The sequence below is a fragment of the Oryx dammah genome, unplaced genomic scaffold, assembly GCF_014754425.2.
Source record: "Oryx dammah isolate SB20612 unplaced genomic scaffold, SCBI_Odam_1.1 HiC_scaffold_18, whole genome shotgun sequence".
NCBI lineage: Eukaryota > Metazoa > Chordata > Mammalia > Artiodactyla > Bovidae > Oryx > Oryx dammah.
Genome location: NW_024070202.1, coordinates 21,113,859 through 21,132,941, shown reverse-complemented (window position 1 = coordinate 21,132,941; position 19,083 = coordinate 21,113,859). Strand labels below are relative to the sequence as shown.

Below are 19,083 nucleotides of genomic sequence, written 5' to 3'. Positions count from 1 at the left end.
CTTGGACTGCAAGGAGATCCAACCAGTCCATTCTGCAGGAGATGAACCCTGGGATTTCTTTGGAAGAAATGATGCTAAAGCTGAAACTCCAGTACTTTGGCCACCTCATGTGAAGAGTTGACTCATTGGAAAAGACTTTGATGCTGGGAGGGATTGGGGGCAGGAGGAGAAGGGGATGACAAAGGATGAGATTCCTGGATGGCATCATGGACTCGATGGACATGAGTCTGAGTGAACTTCGGGAGTTGGTGATGGACAGGGAGGTCTGGTGTGCTGCGATTCATGGGGTTGCAAACAGTCGGACATGACTGAGCGACTGAACTGAACTGAACTGAAGGAATGCTAAAAATATAACTTAAAATATCTTAATTTCATGTTTCTATATTATGTTCTTGTTCAGTTGTTAAATCATTTCTGATTCTTTGCGACCCCATGGACTGCAGCATGCCAGGCTTCCCTGCCCTTCGCTATCTCCTGGAGTTAGCTCAGATTCATGTCCAAATAGTCCCAGCACCAGATTGACAGTGGTGGCATCCAACCATCTCATCCTCTGCTGCCCTCTTCTTTTGTCTTTGATCTTTCCCAGCATCAGGGTCTTTTCCAATGAGCTGGCTCTTCACATCAAGTGGTCAAAGTATTGGGGCTTCAGCTTCAGCATCAGTCCTTACAATGAATATTCAGAGTTAATTTCCTAGGTTTGATTTCCTTTCAGTCTAAAGGAGTCTTCTCCAGTACCATAATTCCAAGTCATCAGTTCTAGGGTGCTCAACATTTTTTATGGTTCAACTATCACATCTATATGTGATTACTGGAAAAACCATAGGTGTGACTATGTGGACCTTGGTCGACAAAGTGATGTCTTTGCTTTCTAATATAGTGTCTAGGTTTGTCATAGCTTTATTATACAGTAAACAATAGGAATGTCTGCATAGAAATTAAAAGGGTTTGTTAATAAAGAAGTTAAAAGAGAAAGGGTGAGAGTTTGAAAGTTGGCAATATCCTTCCAAGATTCTTCCAGAGGGGAGGGCACGCTGGCTAATAATTGGTATTTTTATTTCCCTTCTCATATCTATGCATAACTTTTTATAACCTCGGCCATTTAACTATATAATCAATATTTATTATTCTTATCTAACTTTAACCAAATCAGTCTTAGATGATCATCTGGTTTCATATGCACAGTAGTCTACTGGAAGACAGTGAACTGGAAGGAAGATATGAGTTAGTTTGGTTTATTTTTCTCATAAACTAATAAACTTGCATGTTGTTTTCATGTTGGGTGCTTCTGAATCTGGCTAATGTGACTTCAACACTGACCCACCTACTCACTAGATGATGAAAATAAGCCCTTGACAGTCAGTGGTTAATTTGTTCCCAGTTCATGCCTTCTTTTATAAGTCACTTGCCTCACCTATGATCCTTCACATTTCTGTTGAAATGTATTTTTTAATTTCTGAGTCACACCGAAGGCTCAGTCTTGACTAAAATTGTAAATATACCCATCTCCTGCAGGGCTCGGAAATCTGGTTACATGAGCAAAGAAAAGACATGAGAGTATTGATTCCTGGCTAGGAGTTTGTAATCAGCTGCCATGGGCTGCCGTCTATGGGGTCGCACAGAGTCGGACACTACTGAAGCAACTTAGCAGCAGCAGCAGCAGCCACGAAAAGACATGGAAATTGAGGGTGTCGGTAAGTGAGACAGCAAAGTGTCTCACCAGGATGTCCAGCTAGGAAGAAACTAACCAGGAAGTTTATAAACTGGAAGAATAAGAATAGGTCTAATCGATATAGAAAACAAGTATCATGGTAGTAAGAGAGCTGGACAGTCAAAAGATTAAGAAGCTCTAACTGGAAAATGCAGTGAGGTCTAGACTTCTTTTTGACTAGGTAGCTGAGAGTAGACACAAGCTCATCTGTCATCTTCTTGCCACTACTGCTCATTTCTGTCTTTGTCTGTATATGTCTGGGGCTTCCTGGCTACCAAAACCTGTAACTATGCAATATATAAAGCAGGGATAAATTATCTTTAATTTGTATGATACTTCATTGTGTCCTTATATTATGAAGTTATTGTTACATATTATTCAAAGAATAATATGCATGTAAAATTAAGCTTCTGTGATATACGAATCATGTGTTAGCATATAGCATTGTGATCTCGGGTGGCCTCGGTCGGCAATGGCTTGGAGCAAGGCTTTGGTTCCCAGGATATTGTGGCTGGGAAACAGAAGTGAAAGCACCAGATCCTAGCCACTAGACCAATGGTCAGTGACAAGGGCCCTGGCCCTTCAGCTTTGCAGAAAAGAATTCCCACAAAGATGGTAAATACTGAAATAAGTATTTATTAAGAGGAATAAAAGAGTATAATTGAAATCAATTCTGAATATTCACTGGATGAATTGGATGATGCTGAAGTTGAAGCTTCAATACTTTGGCCACATGATGTGAAGAACCAACTCATTGGAAAAGACCCTGATGCTGGGAAAGATTTAGGGCAGGAGGAGAAGGGGACAACAGAGGATGAGATGGTTGGATGGCATCACTGACCCTATGGACATGAGTTTGAGCAAGCTCTGGGAGTTGGTTATGGTCAGGGAAGCCTGGCATGCTGCAGTCCATGGAGTCACAGAGATGGACAAAAATTATCAACTGAACAATAAAAACAATGTGTGGAAAGACACACGGGCAGACTCAGGGAGAGAGAGAGGGGCTGAGTCACACCCTCATGGCAGTTTGAATTACTTTTATGGGACATTTCTTCCAGGCTTCCTTTGGCCAGTCATTTTGATTTGTCTGGTTCACTGTCCATATTTAGTATATCTCAGGATCCTCCCACGTGTGTGCATGCATCTCTAGGGTCCAGGCTCATCCCTCAATTGTCCTGTTATTCTCATCTTGGCGTTTCAGCCCATAGGGAATGAATCTCCAATTGCTTTACCCTTGGGGTGGGGGTGGCCCATCTGCCTCCTCCCTCAACTGTAGTCCCAGGATACCCCAGCAGAAAGAAATCAGCTGGAGATCTAGTTGAATGACTGAAGCTTGTGATGGCAATATCACATTATGCTCCTCACTTTATGTGGAAAAAGCTAAGGCATAGAGAAATATGGTCATAAGATGTGAGGTTGAGAAAGTGAGAAAATATAAACTAGTAATCACATTTAGTCAAAGATTTAGTGGTAAACGTTGATATTACAGAAGCTGTACTTTGCCAAGATGTCTCACTGGAAATAATAGAATAGTTTAATCTGCATTCAACAAGCCCAGTTATTCTCTATCTAAGAAATTACCTGGTTTTAAGGATTAGTTTAAATGCCGCTCCAATAAAAGCTTTCCCCATCTATCAGGGTTCATATTTCCTTATGAATACAGCAATGAAACTCGGAGTTACATTTTGCCTTGTTCCTTGTATTAAAGTTAATTAATTCCAAGATCTGACGCAAATTAGATTGTAACATTGAGTCAAATATACCTATTTTTACAAACACTATGTAGGGTTCTGCATATTTTAGGTTGAGTCATGTGAAATTTCTTTTATTCAATGATTTTTCAACCTTACAAAAATGCAAACTTCAAATAATTTTATGTGCCAAATTCTGGAAATTACAGATTTTTTTTGAAACTGTATCTAAAAGCTCAAATATCTAATTACATTTTTTCTAAATAATGAAAACTTCTAATAGTGGCAATATAAAAAATAAACTTTAATTTAAATTTCTTCTTCAATATTTTCTACTAGAATGTCACAAAATATTTTTGTTATCTGCTTTTACAATCAGATTTTAAAATAAATGCATTCCTTAGGTTAGTAAATGTATGCAAATTTAAGCTTATTGTGCTCACAAATATGAGTTTAATTTTGTAAACTTAAGTATTTGGGAAGCTAGACAGACAGAGAGATAGAGATACAGATATATACCTGATACCTAAATGCTGCCAACAAGCAAAGAGCATTGTAAAATAGTCTGCTATTAAGATCACAGTGAATTCCTTAGACCAGGAATTCATTTACATTTGTAGATTTATAAAGAAATTCAGCACTTCCAGCTTTCTCCTTCTTAACATATCTCATGATTTCCCATTTATAATATTATATATAAAGAGATTGCTTCTCTCATAAATGAGTTCATGTCATATATTTTAACATAAAGTACACAAATTCAAAAGACCTAGATAAATTGACAAACTGGAATAATTCAAAGTAAACACAAAAAAGGAGCATTAATTAGAAAATCAGTAACTTAACTCACCATTTAAAATTGCGAGTTTTAATAAAATTGTTTTTGGCCGTATGTCTCAGAAGATCTTTTCTGCAAAGCCCGATGAGACTAAACAAACAGATAGTTTATAAGGAAACATTTAGCCTTTGCTTTACAAAAGATCTCAAAGTGCATTTAAGTTTTACCCACCTGGGTTGCTAAGAAACTGAATTAATTTTCTAAAGGACTCAAGTCAGAGTAGGAAAAAAAGAGTGAAAGTAGGGCCTCTAATGTTCCCTAAAACCTAGCAACAAGGCAATAACTCCTGAGCTCTTTTTGAAATGTTAGAAAATCACTTTTTATATTTGTTTAGTAATCTTTTTGTAAGTCAATATGAGTTTAACATTTAATATAAGCATGATTTGAAAAGCAGGTTCAACTCTTTTATTACCTTGGGCTTAAGAATGTTTGAGTTAATTTCCTCAATGTTCATTTTATAAGGCAAGTGAGGATTACAAGTTCTTCTTCCATAATTTACAGCTTAACCTACTGATTTCTGCAAAATAAATTATGGAGAAAGCTTTCTGTTTTCACTGGCCAAATTCTACACTCAGCGATCTCTTGGTGAGATTAAAAAATAAAAAACACCTCCCAGAAAATTTCAAATGTGTACCAAAATAGACAGAATTGCATAGTGAATCTTCATGTTACCATCACGTGGCTAAAAAGTTGATCAACTTATAGCCCAAATTGCTTTAAATATCCTCCAACTTATCTCCTTCTCTTCTTATTATTTTGGTGCATCATATTAACTTATTGAGTTTCCTTGGTGGCTCACTGGTAAGAATTCTCCTGTCAATTCAGGAGATGTGGGTTTGACCCCTGGATTGGGAAGATCCCCTGGAGAAGCAAACGGCTACCCACTCCAGTATTCTTGACTGGGAAATCCCTTGGACCGAGGAGCCTGGCTAGTGGGCTACTGGCCATGGAGTCAGCAAAGAGCTGGACACAACTTAGTGATTATACAAGAACAAAACCATCAACTTATCAGTAATTATTTTAGAATGTTTCCACTAAAAGAGAAAACACTTTAAAAAAAAAAAAAAGCATAAGCATCGCACCACTATGAAACCTCAAAAAAGAAAATCAGTTCATTGATACTAATATCTAGGCAAAATTCAAGTTTGTAATTATCCCATAAATGTCATAAATATTTTTGGTTTTACTTTTCTCTTTACAATTTGTTTGTGATTTGGGCTAGTTATTTACCCTCATTTGGTCCAAAAAATTCCTGTGACCTGAGCATTAGCTTCTCTTTTTCTCATATTTTTCTAATGAAATGAGGGCATCTCAACACACTCCAGTATTCTTGCCTGGATAATTCCATGGACAAAGGATCCTGGCAGGCTATAGTCCATAGGGTAGAAAAGAGTTGGACACAACTGAAGCAACTTAGCAGGCACGCATGCATAAAACTGCCTGAACCAAGATCCCTAATGTCTGGAGTCTTTTGACTATACTATTATTTCATCTGAGGTGAAAGTTCACCCCTGGGTGGCAGTGAATTGCTTATATATAATTTTATCCCAGTTTATAAACTGAAGTTCAAACATCAATTTACCTGCACTGTTTTTCCCAATATTCAATTTCATTTTGCTTTTTTCCTTGGAGAAATGACAGTAGAGTTGGGTTTACTCAATCTCTTACAGTTTTGGAATAAAATTAACCTATCTTTATGCTATCTAACATGTATCTGTCTCACTCTCTGCATAGGGATGTATTTGATTCTTTCTCAAAATAATATGTTCAAAGTACCTTTTTATATTGGTTCAGTACTATTGTGTAGGATGCAAAAATACACAGGGCATGACCTTAGATTTCAAGAAAATTATAAATAATTTACTAGAAAAGATACAAACTTATAAGAATACATCTTAAGACTAAGTATTAAATGCCAAATAATCAGTCCTGACAGTTACTCTCCTGGGAAATTAATGAAGGGGCAGGTCCTTGAAGTAAGAACATCTCTGAAAATTTCTTTAGAGCAACAAAGATGTATTCTGATCTTTCACAACAGCAAAGTTCTTAGGAAAAACGAGAGGAAGGGAAGGTGGTTTAATGGGTAGACACCATAAAAAGCTACTATAATTCTCTTTAATGCTTTCACGAATGCTTTTCAAGATGTTTCTGCTAGGGAAATACTGTTTTGTGGTTAAGTGACTGAAGTTATATATAGAACCATTGAAAAACCTCCTGTTATGTAGATACTTTGAATTTATAATACATTTTTACTGCACATAAATATCTATGATATGTGAAAGGATCTGATGCTCAGCTTCCCTAAAATTAGGAAGGTAACCTGTTGTGACAAATAAAAACCTCCACTTTCTGACTTTCATGTTTCCTGGTACGAAGTGCTGACTGAAAAAAAAAATAAATAAATAAGTGCAACCTGAAAGTTGAGAGTTAGATTTTATTCAATGGGGATGTTAGGACTTGAGCCCAAGAGACAGTATTTCAGGTGACCCCAAGAGATCTACCTCCAAGGGAGCAAGGGAGGAGCCAGGGTATATACAAGTTTGCAACAAGGAGCAGGTAATCCGAATATTAAAAGATTACTCTAAATTAAGAAAAAGTAAACCTCTCACATGAAGAGATTTAGCAATATTCAATGTATGAGAAGATGCAAGCATCTGGGCTTGCTGAAATAATCTCTTTCATATGCATCTAGCTATCTGGGGCCAATCCAGCTTTCTTTGTTGTTTACATACTTGTTCCTTGTTTACCATAAGAGATGGCAAATCTGTCTGATGGCCGCCTCACATATCCCCTCAACTCCTCAGCACTTACCAGAGAGGAAGTAGCTGATGGCTTCCAAATAGCTGGCTTTATTTCACCTGTGCTCAGAAATCTGCATTTGGAAAAGGCTTGTTTACTGGTAGAGCTTAGAGCAGAAAACATTTTATTTTACATAAGGAATGTGCACATTTCTTAAAAGGCTACTTGAATAACATAATAGCATATGTTTATATTGATTCAAATAAATTAACTTAAAAAGTATTGTAGTAATAATCTTATAACTGGTAATTGTAGTTCAAAATACTCCATAAATTAATAAGAAAGTAAAATAGGTTTTCAATTATGTTCAGAATTTTTTTAAAAAAAGGATGGCAGTTTCTAGGGCAGAAGGAATAATATTAATGTATGCCATATGCAGCTAAATGGCTTTATTTCTATTTTATGTCCTTCTTTATGAAAGGGAACAATTTCCATACTGAAAATAGCAAAGAAAAATAGGAACAAATTGAAGCTTGAGTTATGTGAAAAGACAATAAGATAGCACAGTTATTTACATAAATTTGGATCTATAAAACCATAGGGGTTACATTTCAGAGCAGTCAGTACTGGCAGCAGGAAATGAGGTGGTACTCTTCGAATATTCGTCAGGAGGACAAAATTGTGTAAGAGTTGTCGGGGAAGTGTGTAATTTCCTCAGTTCTGTCTCACCACAGCAAAAACTTGAAACAGTGGACCAGCTCAGTTTTATTTGGCAGACCAGTGTTATAGCTCAGTTTTACTTAGCAAGCAAAGAAAATACATACTTCGAGGCGTGAGGGTGGGCCAACCCAAAAGAAGAGCTCAATTTTGGCTCCTCTTTTTATTTGTTTTTTTTCTCCTCTCCCTGAGCCTGCCCTCTGTAAACTGGCTAGCCAGGAGGGCTGTTTGTTTCACCTGAGGTTCCCACTCCAGTTCTGATTTTCTTCTGTTCCATTTTTGTGGGCTTTTCCTTTCTTTGTCCTTCAGCCGCCACCATTTTGGACTCCTTTGTCCTATTGTAACTATCTAACATTTCCCCCTCAAGATATGAGAGGCCCAATTCTTTGGGAATAAGGGCATCAAGGTCTCTCTGTCTACTTTCGGCTGAACTGGGATGGTGAGGGGCTTTGGGCCTCGCCCTCTTGCTAGTCTCAAGCCTCAGAGTCCTTATAGCAGTGTCCATTCAAGGATGAGTGATATTTTCCATGGTTGGGTGTAGTTTTATATATTCTTGTTGAACTGGCTTTACATGTTGTAGCTTGTTGACCTGGGCAGAGATGAAATGGGTTAGAAAATTGATAATACAAGGAGCAATCATAAGCAGCATCAATATGAGGATAACGGCGATTCGTAGGGACACTTGCCAACTCTAAATTCCCTCTCGCCAGGAGAAGGATTCCCCCAAAGGAAGACTGTAGTCACCCTGAGGACTCTCTAGCTCATTCTTTGAGATCCCATAGGATCAGAATGTTTTTCTTGAGGACTGTGAGACTTTTTTAAACTTAGCTGGAGGTATTTACCCAGAAACAATACGTCTCAGTCAAGATTGCTCAGGTTCCTCCTTGTTCGGGGATCAGGAGATCTACCTCCCGCCTATTTTGGAGTATAACCTCTGCAAACCTGTGTTGGCTCTTTAGAGCTATCCTGAGAAATCTTATCCCTAGAAACGTAATTTTCGTGGTGTTCATATGAATGGCACTCATCTGTAGTCCTGAATGGGTATCTGAGATCTCCCAGAGCTCGTAGGTGTATTGAGTGTCCTCCTCTGTTTCCTTTCACAGCTTGATTTGTGAGTAGTGAATTCAGGAGTCGTATCCTGGTACCTTGACTGCTGTGGGGGGAGAAATATTACAGGATGGGGCCGTTCCATGTGGGCTGGAGTTGAGCCTCTGGGGACCCATCTTTCCAGACTTTAATTAGGACTTGAGTCTCTGGAGCATATAGTGGTGGCTCTTTATAATCTTTTGGACCCTGGTTGATGCCCCCAAACATATATCTTGTTGGAATTGTCCAATGGCCATGGTATGACTGGACAGTCTGAGCCTCTGGATCTAGGAAAAGGTCATTGAGATAAACAAAATGTCTCCCATATAGCATCTCATAAGGACTAAGACCAACCTGTTCCTTAGGGGCAATACGGGTGGAGAGCTATTGGTAAAGCCTTGTTCCATCTGAGGGAGGTCTTCTGGGTTATCATTTTTATCATTGATTTTAAGATGGTTGGCTCTTTCTACTTGTCCTTAAGACTAAGGCCTCCAGGCACAATGGAGATAATAAGTAATGCCCATGCTTTAGAGATCACCTTAGAAGTAAATGATCTCACATTGTCACTTTGTAATGACCTAGGCAGGCCAAATCTTGGAAGGATTTCATGGAGCAGTTTTTTTTACTACCTCCTCAGTCTTCTCAGTCTGGGTAGGAAAGCCTTCAATCCATCCTGTGAATGTATCTATCATGACTAATAGTTTATGCCCTTGAGAAACTGGCATCTGGGTGAAGTCCATCTGCCAGTCCTCTCCTGGCCATGTTGTTGGATGGGCTGGGCCAGCTGGGGTCTTTGAGCTCCTTGGGGGTTGTTTAATTGGCAAGTGGGACAAGAGGAGACCACTTGCCTTATAGTTGTCTGGAAGCCTGTTCCTCTGAAGGACCTTTCTAGTCATCTTTGGAGGGCCTTTTCCCCTAAATGAGTGGCGGCATGTAAGGAATTAACCAACTTCCATTGGAGGTTCCCAGGCAGAAAAAGGAGACCCTCCTTTTGAAACCACCCCATATGATCTTCTTGAAAGCTCTCACTCTTAGCTTTAAGGGTCTCACCTTCGGTATATGAAGGAGTTTCTGGCAAATTAGTCTGTGGAACTAAGGTGGCAACCCCTACTAGGTCATTGTCCTGTAATGCTGCTCTCTTAGCTGCCTAATCGGCTGCTTGGCTCCCTTGTTTCACTTCTGTGCTCCTTTCTTGGTGTCCTTTACGATGGGAGACTGAAACCTCGGTGGGCAGATGGACTGCCTCCAAGAGCATTGTCTTCTCACCTCTTTCTGTCTCTTCTCACCCTTCAGCCTCTTGGTGCCTTCCTTCACTCCCATTTCATATACTGGTGTCCTTCTGTCATCCTGCAGTGGTTGATAATTCTTGTTTTACCACCTCATTAGCTGCTACCCTTCATAGCATTCTAAAATAATTGTTTACTCTCGTTTACGCCAATTAAAAATACTAACACTGTTCATCATTTGTAAACTCAAGTATAATTTACTTCTTTTCTCAAAGTACTGATAAAAAGTTTTAGTTCTGTTCAGTAGTTAGAATGGGAAAAAGGAATCCAAAATGGTGGTGGTTAAAAGACAAAGAAAGGGAAAAGCCCGCAAAAAGGTAACAAAGGAAAAATTCATGGACCAGAGTGAGAACCTCAGGTGAAACAAACACACCCAATTCCAGGCTAGACCTAATTTGCATAGGGCAGGCTCACAGGGGAGGAGACAAAACATATAAAAAGAGGAAGCCAAGACTGGTTGGGGCCTCTCCTTTGCAGTTGGCCTGCCCTCATGCCTCAAGGGTGTACTATTCTTTGTTTATCAAATAAAACTCTGAGCTGTAACCAAGATGTTACACTGGGCCACTATATCAAATCTTTGTTGCAGCGAGACAAAACCAAGGAAATTACACATTCTTCTGACAATTCTGTTTGTCCAATTTCAAAACAGTACAAAACGTACTTAAGAATAATAATCTACAGTCTTCGAGCTCAAGATTGTGGAGTAGAAGGACATGCGCTCATCTCCTCCTGCAAGAGCACTAAATCATAACTAGCTGTTGAACAACTATTGACAGGAGGACTTTGGAACCTACCTAAAAAAGATACCCCATGTCCAAAGACAAAGCTGCAGCCAGATGGTAGGAGAGGTACAATCACAATAAAATCAAATCCCATACCTGCTGAGTGGGTGACCTACAACCTGGAGAACATTAGTGCAAAAGAAGTTCTCCCATTGTTGTGAAGTTTCAAAATCCCACATCAGGCTTCTCAGCCTGGGGATCCAACAAAGGGACTGGGAATCCCCAGGAAATCTGACCTTGAGGGCCAGTGGGATTTTATTACAAGACTTCCACAGGACTGGGGGAAACAGAGACCCCAGTCTTGGAGAGCACAAACAAAATTTTGTGCATACCAAGACACAGAGGAAAGGAGCAGGGACTCCACAGGAAACTGAACCAAAGCTGCTGGTGTTGGAGGGTCTCCTGTGGAGGTGTGAGTCAGCAGGGGCTCACTACAGGGATGGGAGGACTGGCGGCAGCTGTCTGGGAAGGTCCCCTTTGGTGTTAACCATCTTGGATGTCACCATTAACCTGACCATAGAGCCATAGTCTTAATTTATGGCTGAAATTATTATAGAAGCTTTAACACACTATAGTGCATATGTTAGTACACTTGGGAACACTCATAGAGCGATATAAAACTTAATGTACATTTAAAAAGTAAAACTAGGGAATTCTCTGGTGGTCCGTGGTTAGAACTCAGTGCTTTTGCTGCTAAGGGCACAGGTTCAATCCCTGGTTGGGGAATTTAGATAATGCAAGCCACACAGTGCAACCAAAAAAAAAAAAAAAAACAAAGATAATAATAAGCAAAACCAAAATCTATTAATGATTTTAAGTTGATTAAAGAAAATATTTGATCATTTTATTTTACTTCTGTGAAGCTAGGTAGTGAAAAAACTATAACGGACCATAATGGGGAAGTGGAGAAGGCAATGGCACCCCACTCCAGTACTCTTGCCTGGCAAATCCTGTGAACGGAGGAGCCTGGTGGGCTGCAGTCCATTGGGTCGCTAGAAGTCAGACAAGACTGAGCGACTTCACTTTCACTTTTCACTTTCATGCATTGGAGAAGGAAATGGCAACCCACTCCAGTGTTCTTGCCTGGAGAATCCCAGAGACAGGGAAGCCTGGTGGGCTGCAGTCTATGGGGTCGCACAGAGTTGGACACGACGGAAGCGACTTAGCAGCAGCAGCAGCAGCAGTGGGGAAGTAAGATTTTTTTAAAAAGGGACGAAAGGGTAGACTTAGCAACTTTTTAAATTATATGGTAAAACATAGTGCAAAAACTAAGGGCCTCCGAAAATGCAAACTTAAACTTGAAAGAATCACAGCCGAGCCCTAGAAAAAAATTGCAAAGTTGATATGATATACCTTTATTTCCTGTCCTTTTTCTCATTCTATCCCTTACTGGCTCTCAAATGAGATTCATTCCATCCAAGTCAAGCATGCAGAGGGTTTACTTTTTAGAACTTACCACCTTATCTCTTTACTCCATGATCAGAGGTCAAGTAACTGACATACAATTAATTCATGCTATTATCAGAGTTCCCCTTCTGATAACAAATCAATGTTTGGTGTCACTAGTACTATGAGTAACATAGTCATAACCCCAACAACAACAACAACAAAAACAAACTGCATGCGTCTTTTCATCCTGAAATTACTTTTGTGTAATTTATTGGTAATTTGCCTATCTATCCTTTAGTAAAAATTAGGAAGCTTGCTTAATAAAAGGGAAGCAGTTCTTAATAAAATTTTGTAATTCTTATTCTTTTAGGGGATTAAATAGATATGTATGTGTATGTGAGGAGGAAGCTTTTAACTTTCCAAAGATTTACTATTTAAGCAATGTCACACAGAAGAGGCACAAGATATTGGGGCTTAACTAGAAAAGTGTTCTCTCTACTAACTAATAGGTAAAACTAAAACTTTTTACTGATTAATTAAATATAAATTCTATAGTGTTGATCGGGGGAAGAGAGGGCTGTGACTATTGAGGGAAAAGCCAGAAGAAATAGAATAAATATAGATATCCTCAAATTCATTTTTAGGTTTGAATCAGCTGTGACTTGCCCAAGAGATGGAAACATAAAAACCTCTGCACCTTTCAGTATTGGCTTATTTCCTGAATAGTGTATATGTGGTTTTATACAGTAAAGATCTCACCTGCCTATAATACAAAGACTTTTTGGATACAACATTATCTAGAACATATTGGGAAGATAAGCCGAACTTCCATTTGCAGATTTTAAACACCCACTCAGTGACATGAAAAGTCTTTGTTGAATCTATGGGTACCCCTTGCTTTACCTAAGTCCTAAAAAAGTCCTATTCTATATTTTTGCGCTAAACATCTATGCCTCAAACCATTTCAGTGCACAACTAATTGGCCATAAGGCTATTTCTCTGTAAAAGGTAAATAACTAGGTTGACAGTTACGTTACACTAGAAAAGATAAAACACACTTTCAAATATTAAAGTCTTTGAAAACCCTTAGGTGAGCTAGTCCAAGCCAGATTGTTTTTCTCCTAAAAAAGACTTTATTTTGACATGAATAGGCTCCAATCAGTAGCACTGATACGCTGTGGTGCAATAAGTCACAAACCTGGGTCCATAAAAAGTTGTATCAGAATTTCCTGGGTAGGTTTATTATGTGTTTTGATTTTTTGGGTTCCATCTCCAGAGACTGTATTCAGTATGTCTTAAGATAAGCCTGGGAATATACAATTTAAAAAATGCTTCCCAGGTGACTTTGATGTACAATTAACTTTAGGAAAAAATATGAAAGTTAGATTTAGAAGGTGAGACTCAAGTCTAGATAATTCTAGAGCAATTCTATTGTATTTTCAAGTTAGATTCCCTCATCTTTAACATAGATAACAATATTCTCTATTAGGTTGCAAGGATTCTTGAAATAATATACACAAAAAAGACAATTTTGGAATAGAAAATTAATTACTAACTACTAAAATTCCTTTTAAAGGCTTTTTTTTTTTTTTTTTTACAGATTTTATGAAATCTTAGAATGCTTGCAATGACACAGCCTCTTTCTAAAATATTCCCAGCCTGAAACCCATTCCAAGGAAATTCAAGCCCATAGCATCATCACAAAAGTTTCCCACGCCAATAGTCCGCATGCCAAGAGATTCCCAGGCCAGATTTTTTCAAGGCATTAGTACCAATTTGGTTACTCATGTATAAATATTATTAAGATTCTCCTCTTTTGATTGTAAACTTTTATTTCACATTTTATGTGTTTTGTTTTGTTTGGGTGAGCTTCTTTTTTCCCCCTTCAATAATATAAACATTATTTTCAACTCTATAGTTCTCTTTGTTAATGGAGATACAGGTTAATTATAGAAAAATGGTTAAAAACAAAGTTACAACCACAAAATAAAATATTATTAAGCTGTTAAAATATGCAAAATTTCACACATATAATTTAAATCAAAGGTAGCATAGAATATAAAGTATGTATATAGCAGGTTCCTCATAATATAATAAATTGTGCTGTGCCGGGCTAAGTTGCTTCAGTCGTGTCCAACTCTTTGTGACCTTATGGACTGTAGCCTGCCAGGCTCCTCTGTGCATGGGCTTCTCCAGGCAAGAATATTGGAGTGAGGTGCCTTGCCCTCCTCCAGGGGATCTTTCTTACCCAGGGATCGCACCCAAGTCTCTTACATCTCCTGCCCTGGTAGGAGGGTTTTTTACCACTAGCACCACCTACACATATATACTTACATATACCTATATGTCTATATACTTCAAACCCCCAAAGAATGTATATGAAAAATTTACTTGTGATTGTCTCAGGTTCACTTCTAATATTTCTGCATTTTTCCAAATGTTTTGTGTTTTTTGACCATGCCACATGACATGTAGGATCTTAGCTCCCTGACCAGGGATCAGACTTGGGCCCTCAGCAGTGAACACATGGAATCCTAATAACTGGACTGACAGGAAGTTCTTCTGTATTTTCCATATTTTTATATTGTGTATTATTTTACAATTTAATAAAAAATTACTAAAATTATTTTTTTAATTAAAAAAATGAGCATAGTAGAGGATGTAAATGGCCGACTGATATTAGATGTTGCTATGGAAATATATGCCACAATTCCCCGGATAATTTAGACACTAGCATGAGTAAGACTTTCAATTTGGCTTAGGAGACCAGGAGGTGTGATGCAAAAGTGTGTAGGTCTGTTTTATAATCTGAAGGGTAGGTTCCAAAACTCAAGGTGTAAACATAGTTAATGACAGTTTTCCCAGCAAAGAGTTTAGTACCACCTGACTATAAAAGTGAGACTGCTACAGCAGTTTCCTTACCACGTGAGTCGAATGATACAAAATGTGAGTTGGGCACCTATGTATAGCTCCCTCAGGCTGTCAGGAAACCAAATATGAGAGGAAATAGAAAACAACTTGACCAAATAATAGAATACTTCAGACACTTATGAAATTTTTCAAAAATTATCTTTCTATGACATAATGAAGAAAGGTCATAGGATGTCATAGGTCATATATTGAGTGTCAAACAAACCTTAGTTTCTCAATTGTAAAATTGAGATTATTCTACTGCCTACTTTACAAAATGTTCTGAGAATGAAATAAGCAATTGTGTGTGGAAATATTTTGTAAAGTAAAAAAAGACTTCACACATACATATGCATATACCTACATACATATCTAGTTTTTTTCCCTTACCCTGGCAATTTTTAGTCCATTTAAATTACAATTTATTTGCAAGTAAAATGACTACCTAGACTTTTTTGTTTGTTTAAAAGCCAATGAGGATGTCACAGATTCAAACAGATATTCTGAGATGTAAGATATTACAAAAAATATTTTCTTCCCCAAAACAACAGAATTTACGATTTTAAAAGAGGACAATCAATTCAAATCTCACAATAGATTTCAAAGCTTTTACCTTAGATCTTCAAGTCATTTGCAACAGCCATACCTCAGACAAGATTCCCAGTTGGAGGGAAATTAAAACACCAGTTGAATGATATCGTGCTAGAATTTCATTGTCAGCAACCTCCCTCACATCCAATTTGGGCATGACTTTCACACCTCAAGGGATTGAAAAATGTTTATTTAACTTGTGAAAAATATTTCTTCAATTGCATTGTGTATCTATATGCCAGCTCTGTTTGACTTTACTATTTACCAACCTGAGCTAGTAACTAAATTCAAAAGTATATCTAGCAAAATAAGACTTTAATCTGTATATCTAGCAAAATATGACATTAACCTGTGTATCTAAGTACATTGCCCTGACATACATACACTTTCAACATATAATTTGCATTTTAAAATAATTATACTAAATTATTATTATTAGTAGTAGTATAATTATTATAAATTAACTCTTTGGAAAATAGCTATGTGCAATCAAATAGCCAAATTATTATATTGTTCCAAGTCTTAGACTAAATCAATGTGATATTGATTATCTAAACCAGAAGACAGGTAACAGAATTACTTTGGTCAGTGAAATGAAATCTTAGTATTTTTTTTTTTTAATTTTAACATAACTGGTATTCCATTGCAAGTAAATACTAGTTATTTATATGTTACTGTCATAATGTTTTTTAAGTACACAGGTCCTAAAAAAAGAGACATCCATCCAACATTAAAATCAGTGCTTTCAGTGGAGAGAGAGAACACACAAAACACATAAGTAAACAAAACACAAGTCCACTGAATCCATGATAAGGAAGTACAAAATATTTTACACTGATCCTCCTCTTCACTGACTCCTTCTTAGGCAGAGAAGTCTCCTGATTGGTTGCTGGAACTTAGAATTACTCCAGATCATTATAACCGAATGACCAGAAGGATATGCTGCCATAATATCCTTCACCACAAAGAAGCAATGACTTCCATAAGGAATATTGAATGTCATATTTGCCATGAAGGCACCAAAGTAAGAAATAAAGAAGCAAAAGAATGTTATCACTGTTCTTAATGCATTAATATGGGCTTCAGTCCTGGTGTTTCTGAAACCAAGAGGTCCATTTTGCATCCGATGAGTGTGCTTGTAGAGAGAAATGAATAATATAACAGTGCATATTATAAATATGGTCAGAGGAAATAGCAATGCCAAGTTGATGAGAAGAACTTCATTAATTTGTTTTGTGTTGAGTTTAGTCCTCTTAGCTGTGGCATTCCCGAGGACATCAATATCCACAATTTTAGGGTAATCCACCTTGACACACAGAGCTGCAATGTTCACAGAGGTCAGCAGGCTTCCCAGAAGCATCCAAGGCATTAACTTTGAGATCCTGACTTTCAGCCAAAGAAAACAGCACTGGGTAAAGCCTGTTACCTTGAGGCAGTAAAATAAAGAGAGACAGGTGGCAAACCAGAGACTGACAGAGCTGAAAAACATCCAAAAGAGCAGCATTGGTGTGCCATAAATTTTTGTGCTATAAAAGAGTGGAAAGAACACTGAGAAAAAACCTTGTACCATTAACACAATCTGTAGACCAAATCTAGACATCCCTATACATACGAACAGGAGTTGCATGGGTGTTAGCTTTCTGCCTTTGACCAGTTCATTACAGTTGATGATGATAAGAAATCCGTTTACTGTAACTCCTGTGATAAATTCTGCTGACATGATGATAACATGAGGAATAACTGACAAAGAGATCATGTTTCCTACCACAAATCTTAGCTTTTCCTTGTGGACAGTGTTCCACACTGCCTGCAGATGATCTTGCAGATAGAAGCATACAGCATTGAGAAATGTGACCCTCTGACAACTCCTGGGTCATAAGCAGAGTGGATCTAGAGTCTACGCTAGACTTCTTCCTTAAGGAAGAGAATCAGAGGGAGTACTTTTAAAATCTGATGCCCTTCATTCAAAATGGTGGGAATGCAAATCCAAAGATTTGAATGATGGTAAAGTATTCCAATTACATCCTAGCAAAAACTGTCACATTGACATTATTCAGTTCTCACAATTACTCAATTATATAAAAAATCTGATTATAAATGTTTTATTTAGGTTACTACTGTTTTCATTTTTTCCAAATGCCACATTCTTGGGACAGACAACAATTTCTTATTATTGGCACAAGTATCCACTCTTAGATGTGGCTCTTTCTTCAGTACACTTTTTCCCTGTTAATTCTGGTTCTAAGACACTTTAAATGAATTCTTCCTGACCCTTCCCCACCCAACCCCAGCCCTCCAAAAAGCAATTAATTTTTTCTCCAGAATTGAACATTATTTCCTGGGACTTAACTTTGTAAAGAATCCTTCATTATCCTATATGATTTCTCATATTTTCAGTCTTCTTGGTAAAACTCTGACCTAAGGGTCAGCAAACACCAGTGATAAAAGTCGTGTGTAATTTATTCACATGCTTATGTGCTCATGCTGAAGATCATCATTTCAAAAGATAGATGGTACAGAAACTTAAAGCCAACAGCAGAGAGTGTAATTGCATACACGTTAAAATGATTTTTCTCCCTTTTTACAAAGAGATGTCATATAACCTTGTTGAACTTTCGTTACAGCATATGTAAAACATAAATAAATCATCACTGGGCTGTGCTTTTGCTTCTGTTAGATCCATACTGTTTCTGTCCTTTATTGAGCCCATCTTTGCATGAAATGTTCCCTTGGTATCTCTAATTTTCTTGAAGAGATCTCTAGTCTTTCCCATTCTATAGTTTTCCTCTATTTCTTTAAAAAAAATTTTTTTTTAACATTTAAATTTATTTATTTTAATTGGAGGCTAATTACTTTACAATATTGTGTTGGTTTTGCCATACATCAACATGAACAGAGGTAGGAAAAATATAAGATGTTTTCCTCTATTTCTTTGCATTGATTGCGGAGGAAGGCTTTCTTATCTCTCCTTGCTATTCTTTGGAACTCTACATTCAGCTGGGTTTATCTTTCCTTTTTTCCTTTGCCTTTAGCTTCTCTTCTTTTTCTCAGCTATTTGTAAGGCTTCCTCAGGCAACCATTTTGCCTTTTTGCATTTCTTTTTCTTGGGGATGCCTCCTATACAATGTCACAAACCTCTGTTCATAGTTCTTGGTTAGAACTGGAACATGGACATGAAACAGTTAGACATGGAACAACAAACTGGTTCCAAATTGGGAAAGGAGTATGTCAAGGCTGTCTATTGTCACCTTGCTTATTTAACGTATATGCCTAGTACATCATGAGAAATGCTGGACTGGATAAAGCACAAGCTGGACTCAAGATTGCCAGGAGAAATATCAAGAAC

The 19,083-nt window shown here is 37.7% G+C and overlaps 1 protein-coding gene across 1 annotated transcript; it reads right to left on the bottom strand.

The window, feature by feature from the left end:
• Window positions 1–16,584: 16,584 nt before the first annotated feature.
• LOC120878020 (taste receptor type 2 member 1-like) lies at window positions 16,585–17,493 on the bottom strand. The gene has a single exon (XM_040260582.1). It carries the CDS (start codon window positions 17,491–17,493, stop codon window positions 16,585–16,587), a length of 909 nt encoding a protein of 302 aa, XP_040116516.1.
• Window positions 17,494–19,083: the final 1,590 nt, after the last annotated feature.

Excerpts from the sequence above, each read along its gene's own strand:
- LOC120878020 (XM_040260582.1), bottom strand. The coding sequence starts at position 17,493 with ATGATCTCTTTGTCAGTTATTCCTCATGTTATCATCATGTCAGCAGAA.